This window comes from Notolabrus celidotus, chromosome 6 (genome assembly GCF_009762535.1).
Source record: "Notolabrus celidotus isolate fNotCel1 chromosome 6, fNotCel1.pri, whole genome shotgun sequence".
NCBI classification, from domain to species: domain Eukaryota; kingdom Metazoa; phylum Chordata; class Actinopteri; order Labriformes; family Labridae; genus Notolabrus; species Notolabrus celidotus.
The window spans coordinates 21,012,752-21,019,197 of record NC_048277.1 but is presented as its reverse complement, the minus strand read 5'-3'; the positions used below and the strand labels follow the sequence as shown (position 1 = coordinate 21,019,197).

Genomic DNA, 6,446 nt, shown 5'->3' with positions numbered 1-6,446 from the left:
TACTATTGTCTGCTTCTTTTAATGTTGTATGATTTCATTTTTTTTAGGATTTCTTTTTAAATTGGATATTCTTTCTGTGAAGCACTTTGTGATTTTATTCTATGAAAGGTGCTATACTAAATAAAATGTACTTACTTACTTACTTGCTGCAGTTTTTAGCACTTCTGCATCAGCTTCATTTCTCACAGCCAGAGGTTGCCGCTTGTTTTAAAGTCAAAACCAACAAATATGTAAGCACATTTAAAGCTTTATTTAAGTCCCCATAAGATATAAGACAAGGTTTAGACAAACAACTCTTAAATTCGTGATCAATTCTTAAACAGCTCACAAATATAGAAAGCACTTTGCCTTAAAGTGTTTCAACTTGAATAAATACAAATATGTATGTGTTACTGGAAAGAATGAATTTGAAGGTCGGTTGGACATTTGTCCGACAATACAAAAGATGCACTTGTGTTTTTAAGAGCTTTAATTTTGAACATTTTCTTTGGTCGTCATCAGTAAAGGCACATTGAAATTGTGCAAAGATTTTCCTCCAATATGAAGCCATAGCTTTCTTCTAAAGCTTTAAAAATTGCATACCTTGTTACTCACAGTAGTCAAGAATCTGTTAAGTCAGTTATAAAAAACTATACATTTCATCAGTCTTGTTGCCTGAAGTGTTGCCAAGTTCAAAACCTGTCACAAGAAAACCTCTCAGTGACACTGTTTTGACTTCATGTTTCCTGAAGCTATGTGGATCTTCTCTTCTCTGGAGTCCTTGCACACTTAAAGTCAATGCATCAGGAGGCTTGTGACACTCTGACATGTGACACATCTGGCAGACTGTGATATCCATCCAGTCTTGTGCAGATTCAGAAAACTCCCCCTACTGTCTCTGTGTTACTCAAAGGAGTCGGTGCGTCTCCTGGCAAACACTGCAGACATGCTTTTCACTATTCCTTTGAACCCTAAAGGCCTCTTCATGGTCAGCTTGGCGTCCTTCATCCTGTCCACCAGCCCATGAAACACCATGAGCACGCTGTGGTAGTTCTCCGCCGCTGACACCTCGTAGAAGAGGCAGTCTGTTTTGAGAGCGAGCAGCCGGCCCTCCTCGCTCAGCACTGTCCTCCTGTGGTGCAGGTCCCTCTTATTACCCACAATCACTATGGGCACTTTGTCTGCGTTCAGGTAGTCTTTAGTGGACTTGATGGTCTGAGTGAGTCTGCTGACGTTGTTGAAACTGGCTCTATCACAAATGCTGTACACGAGAATGAAGCCGTCTGCCCATTGAATCTTCTTGTCAAAGAGTGACGTCTCCACTGACAAATCCTGTCAAATCACACATTTTAGATCACAGGGGAAATATAACAAAGTACATTTCCTTAAGTATAGAGATATGTGTCTGATTTCTCCCATTTTATGGGACCTTTTTCTTCTATATCATTTTGTTTTCAGTCCAAAGAAATACTCTTACTCCGCTTCGAATTTGGATTAGACAATCCAAAAGTCAGACAGCTGACAGGTGGCTGGTTATAATGAGCAGTTTGCAATACATAAACTTGTACTTACTCAGATTCTTTAATATTGTTGGTTAAGTTTTAATGGCAGAGAGTCAGGATACATGAATTTGATTGCATTCTACTGAACATGTTACTTTTTAAGTGTACATGACACTAAATTTAAACTTACACATACAAATACATGTACGTTTAAATGCTGCAAATGACAAAACAATCTAATCTTCATTAGATTCTCCAAACTCAATTCGATCTGCAGAGTTCCTCTCTACTTTCAAAAGACAGCTGAATGGAAGCACTATGCACTTAGCTAGACTGTTCTCCACTGTTGTCTCCAGTGGCAGATCATGTCTTCCAGCTACAGTTGACTCACACTGTCCTGTGATGTACTGTTGATGATGATAATGAAAGGTCTTAAATTGTTTGGTTGCTTCATTGTAGATGTTCCTTATTTTATTAAGAAAAAAAAATCCTTTTTTACTTTTGTGCATTGCCTTCACACTGCTTGACAGTAGCTACACCCAAATGGACTTGAAGCACTTTGTTACTCTTACTGATTTTGTTTCCTCTTCTTAGATCTTTGCTTGTGTTGTTCTTGTTCTCGTATGTACATCGCTTTGGATAAAAGCGTCTGCTAAATGACATTGTAACATTGTAATCTATTTTTCTATCAGTGCTAACATGTCATCAGAATAACATGTAGCTTTTCATACCTCACAATAAGGGGAATCCCAAATATTAAGAGTGATTTCTCTTCCGCTCATCTCAAAGTTGTGTCCGTAAATAGATTCTGCAAAAAAAAAAAAAAGGAGAGTGAATGGAAAGTGTAACAAAGTGAAAATACTGACTTTTACTGATGTTGGCAAAACAGACTTACCAATATCTCCGTACTCTCCAATGAATCTCCGAGTCAAAAGACGCACAGTCAGCGCTGGGGAAAAAAGCGTTTAACAAGCCATGAGCAACAACACACATTGGTATTGCTTGTTTACTGCAATTGTCTGCCACAGACAGTATTTTTACCTGATTTCCCGACGCTTTCAGTACCCATCACAACAATATTGGCATCCATGTTCAGAGAAACAGCTGTGGGGAGCCGCTGGGCTCTGCTGTTCCGATGTGTGTGTGTGTCTGCTGGAGGCTCTCAGCAGTTATTACGGGACACAGCTCAGTGGGCGGGGAAACACATCACCCTCAATAACACCAATAGAAGCAATAATTTGATTATTTCCCCCTCACGTGGTCGAGCACACGCGCCTGTGAAGCTGGATCGCGCTATTGTAAGCAAGTGGATGAAAAGAAAGGATGGTGAAAGATGCTGAGTCAAACTAAATATGTTGCGTACGTTTTTGGTTTCAGCCTTTTGTTTCCTTTTTCTTTTTTTAATCTTTTTTTTTTAGGCCAACCAAATTATAATCAACTGATAGGTTTGAATTTTACACAAATAAGTATGATGAGTTTGTAAATCATTCTACTTACAGATTAAATAACACAACAGCATAAAAAGTTGAAATTACCTTCACTTTCATCAACAAAATTAACACGCAATCAACCACAACAACAACAGGATGATATATTGAAAACAGTAGGCAAGGGATAATATTTAGCAATCAGGCTGTTATGCAAATTAGAATCCTGTCATGAGGCCAAATGCCTCACCTGAGGTACGTTCCACTGATTGGGGGAGCTGCTGCCTGATTGGCCAAGTGAGCAGGTGACCAGCTTTAAAACGAGCTGCAGGAAAATGGCCACTCTCTCTACACTGCTGTGTTACCTGAGGCCAGAAGAAGAGCCTTTGAACCTGGTGTTACTTGTTCTCAATTTTCTTTGTTATCACAGGGAACACAGCGAACTGTGTGTTTTCCCTGAATATAACTGGCTGAATAAAATATGAGCCTACACTTCAAGGAACGCCTGGTTGGATTTTTTTTTTTTCATTGTTTCCACTCACTGCCTGCTTCCCACAGTATAACAAATCCCTTCAGCTTGGGGCAAGACCCCTCCCCTACTCACCTAGAAGGGATTCTAATTTGCATAAGCACCTGTTCACTACAATTAGCCTGTTTATTACCTGGATATCATAAACAAGTTAATACAAAATACAGAATTAAAAAGGATTTTATTTATTTAAAAAATTATATATTCATATAGTTCTACAAAATGATTGCTGAAACTCTGCTCCATCCATCCATCCATCCATGGCAACAGATTCCTATTAGTCTCCTTGTGGGACAAATTCATATTAAACTGAACATTTCAATTCAAAGTCATATTAAAACGTTTGCCTACTTCTGTTATAATTTGAATTAAACTGAACTCACCCATTAATAATAATGTTAGATGAGTTAACCAGGACTTCTGCAGGCATATTTATGTTGATATTTCTGTCTTCATTTACCTCCTCTTCTTCACAGGGTTTTGCATTTGACACACCCTCAAACTATTATTATTGCTACCCCTTACGGTATGTGTTAATTTATGGTAGTTGGCAAATTAGAAATGGCTGAGGCTCAGTGAAACCTGAGGCTTCTCTCACATCAGTGTCTGGTAACCAACATTATTTCCCAACTCTCAAGACCAGCCTGAGACTGAAACAAAAGTTGTTTCCTCTGACTAAGCAGTACTTCTTAATCTCTTTGCTGTTTGGATCCTGTAAACATTAAACTTGTGCTTCTTAACAAAAAATCTCATCCATGTTTTCTAACAGTCTGATGTATCACTCATTAAGAGTCTTTGCTCTCAGTTAATAACTTTGTCTTGTCTTTGTCTTGACATCTATTCTCTGTGGCAGAGGTTTTAGACATGAAAATCTAACCAGTAGCAATCGTGTTATTAATGGTTTGCTTTTTAGATCAGCTTATTTAAAGAGTGGGTATTTATTTTAGATGCACATTTTAGATCCCGATGACAAACGATCAGTCAATTTTAAAGTATGCAGAGCCAAAGTACAACAACAGTTATCCTAATTTCAGATAGGCAAAATTGGGCCTTACTTTTTGTCAAATAATTACAGAGACCAACATTATTCACCATGAACAAGAAATTAGAAAAAGTGGTATGGTCAAATTTAATTTTAACAGAGAGCAACTAGCCATCTACTTTGATTGGTTGGCCTGAGAAAGTGAGATATTAAGAGCAATATACAGAGAGGACTAGAGACAGACAGGGAGGCAGACATGGATGGTTACATCAGTATCAAAATTAACTAGTATCTAACTGTAGCAATGCTACAAGTAAAATATATTAAACTTTAGAAGCAGTCACAACTGCTGGCAGTGTAAGTGGGACCAAAACAAATGTCGCAGTTGGAGTCCAGCAGCCTGCAGGGTAGCTGGTGGTCTGCTGCAACAATTCCCAAGAACCTGAGAGACACAAAGCAGGGAGGAAAAAACACCTGGAGTGTGTACAGTATAGTATAATCTGACATGACTTCATACACAGAGAGAGAGAGAGAGAGAGAGAGAGAGAGAGAGAGAGATTTAGTGGGTCCAGCCCCAGGTAATCCAGGAGTAGGTCCAAACCAGGCCTAACCACAAGCTTTATCAAATCGGAAAGCCTTCTGGACCCTGACTGGTAGATTATTGTTGAAGACTCTACCTACTTTCAGAAAGTCTAGGTACCACAATCAGGCCTGAAACTGGATTTATGGGGGTTAAAGAGCACTATGAGCTCTACAAGATGTGACAGTGCCAGACTACGAAGAGCTTTGTGGGTGAGAAGGAGAAGGATTTCAAAATTCTAAAAATTCTCTCTTCTTCTTTTTTTTTCGTCTGAGTGGCATGCCCCAGCTTTTTGTTAGAACACCACCACTGAACCCTTCCTTCACTGCTATAGAAAATCAACTAACAGAAAACAGAAGGTTAAATATCTATCCAAATTTTTGAAAGATGGTGTTTCAACCTTTTTGGTTTGTGTCTACTTTGATTGAGTTAATATTTTAGAAACATTATATAGAAATGTACTGCCACAATACCAAAAACAACCACAAGGGGGAGTTAGATTTCAATAAATGTCTTTGCAACCACATCCATGTTCTCAGCAGATGACTTTATTTTGCTTCTTAGAGCCAGGAAACGTAGAGGAGGCATGCTGGACACTGATTGGCTAAGTAGAAACAGGCCCTCAGATAATTGGCTCTTTGTAGAGTTAGACTGTGACATGTGCCTCCCCATGTGCTTATGTGTGTGTATCCCTGTTGGTGTGTGAGTGAGTTTGTGTTTGCTTGTGTGTGTATGTGTGTGTGGTTTGTTTTTATCCTTTCCAGCTTTAGCCACCCCTCTGCGGGATACAATTTCCTGATTTAATCGAATTACTCCCAGTAACCTGGTTTCTAGTTTGCATGTAAACACAGAGCGGCAAAATACATCTGTGTCTGAATTACACAAGATCAAGTCAGGTTCAATTTTAACATACAACATTTACTGAAGCATGTTTTTTTTTTTTCCATTTACCTCTGATTTCTTCCATCGTGTTCCATCTTGTTGTAAAGAGACAAGCTCTGCAGAAGCAGATGCTGCTTATTTAGGCTGCAGCAATAAAACCAGATCACAGAAACTGTTCATCTTATCTCTGATATAATTTCCCTTGCTGTTATTTCATGTAAATAAGATTAGTGTAAGGCTGGAAGCTCAGAGAGGATGGGCTTTCAAATATGTGGCCATCTTCTCTGAGAGACAATAGAGATGAGTTTTCTGGCATGAATCTGAACATACACAGTATGTAGACTTAAAGGAGAAAAATCCACCCTCTAAAGCTTTGTTGAGAACATCGAGTACACATATTAAGATGTTGTGTCATGGACAAATGTGCTAAAGAAAATCTGCAAGAATAAAATATGGCAGCATGTGTTTTATTTATCCTTTCAGTCAGTCATAAGGTTTTTTAAAGTCTGTACTTTTTGTTATTTGAAAGGAAGGTTCTGACTCATTTTAAGAAAGAGATAAATTA

At 38.5% G+C, this 6,446-nt stretch overlaps 1 protein-coding gene across 2 annotated transcripts; it reads right to left on the bottom strand.

Moving 5' to 3' along the window:
• Positions 1-233: 233 nt before the first annotated feature.
• On the bottom strand, positions 234-3,137 carry si:dkeyp-59c12.1 (uncharacterized protein LOC555379 homolog). Of its 2 annotated transcripts, XM_034685825.1 has the most exons (5): positions 3,017-3,137; positions 2,523-2,774; positions 2,377-2,430; positions 2,213-2,289; positions 234-1,311 (listed from the first exon to the last, which is right to left on the bottom strand). In XM_034685825.1, exons 2-5 carry the CDS (start codon positions 2,569-2,571, stop codon positions 883-885), a joined length of 609 nt encoding a protein of 202 aa, XP_034541716.1. In that variant the 5' UTR covers positions 2,572-2,774; positions 3,017-3,137; the 3' UTR covers positions 234-882. The 2 variants fall into 2 exon arrangements, with proteins under 2 accessions (XP_034541716.1, XP_034541717.1); XM_034685826.1 differs by lacking the exon at positions 3,017-3,137 and having other exon boundaries at positions 2,523-2,781.
• Positions 3,138-6,446: the final 3,309 nt, after the last annotated feature.

Coding starts and splice junctions, on each gene's coding strand:
- si:dkeyp-59c12.1 (XM_034685825.1), bottom strand. CDS start 2,571: ATGGATGCCAATATTGTTGTGATGGGTACTGAAAGCGTCGGGAAATCA. Junction 2,431..2,522: donor TGAAAGCGTCGGGAAATCAG/GTAAAAATACTG, acceptor TTTTTTCCCCAG/CGCTGACTGTGCGTCTTTTG. Junction 1,312..2,212: donor GGGATTCCCCTTATTGTGAG/GTATGAAAAGCT, acceptor GTGATTTGACAG/GATTTGTCAGTGGAGACGTC.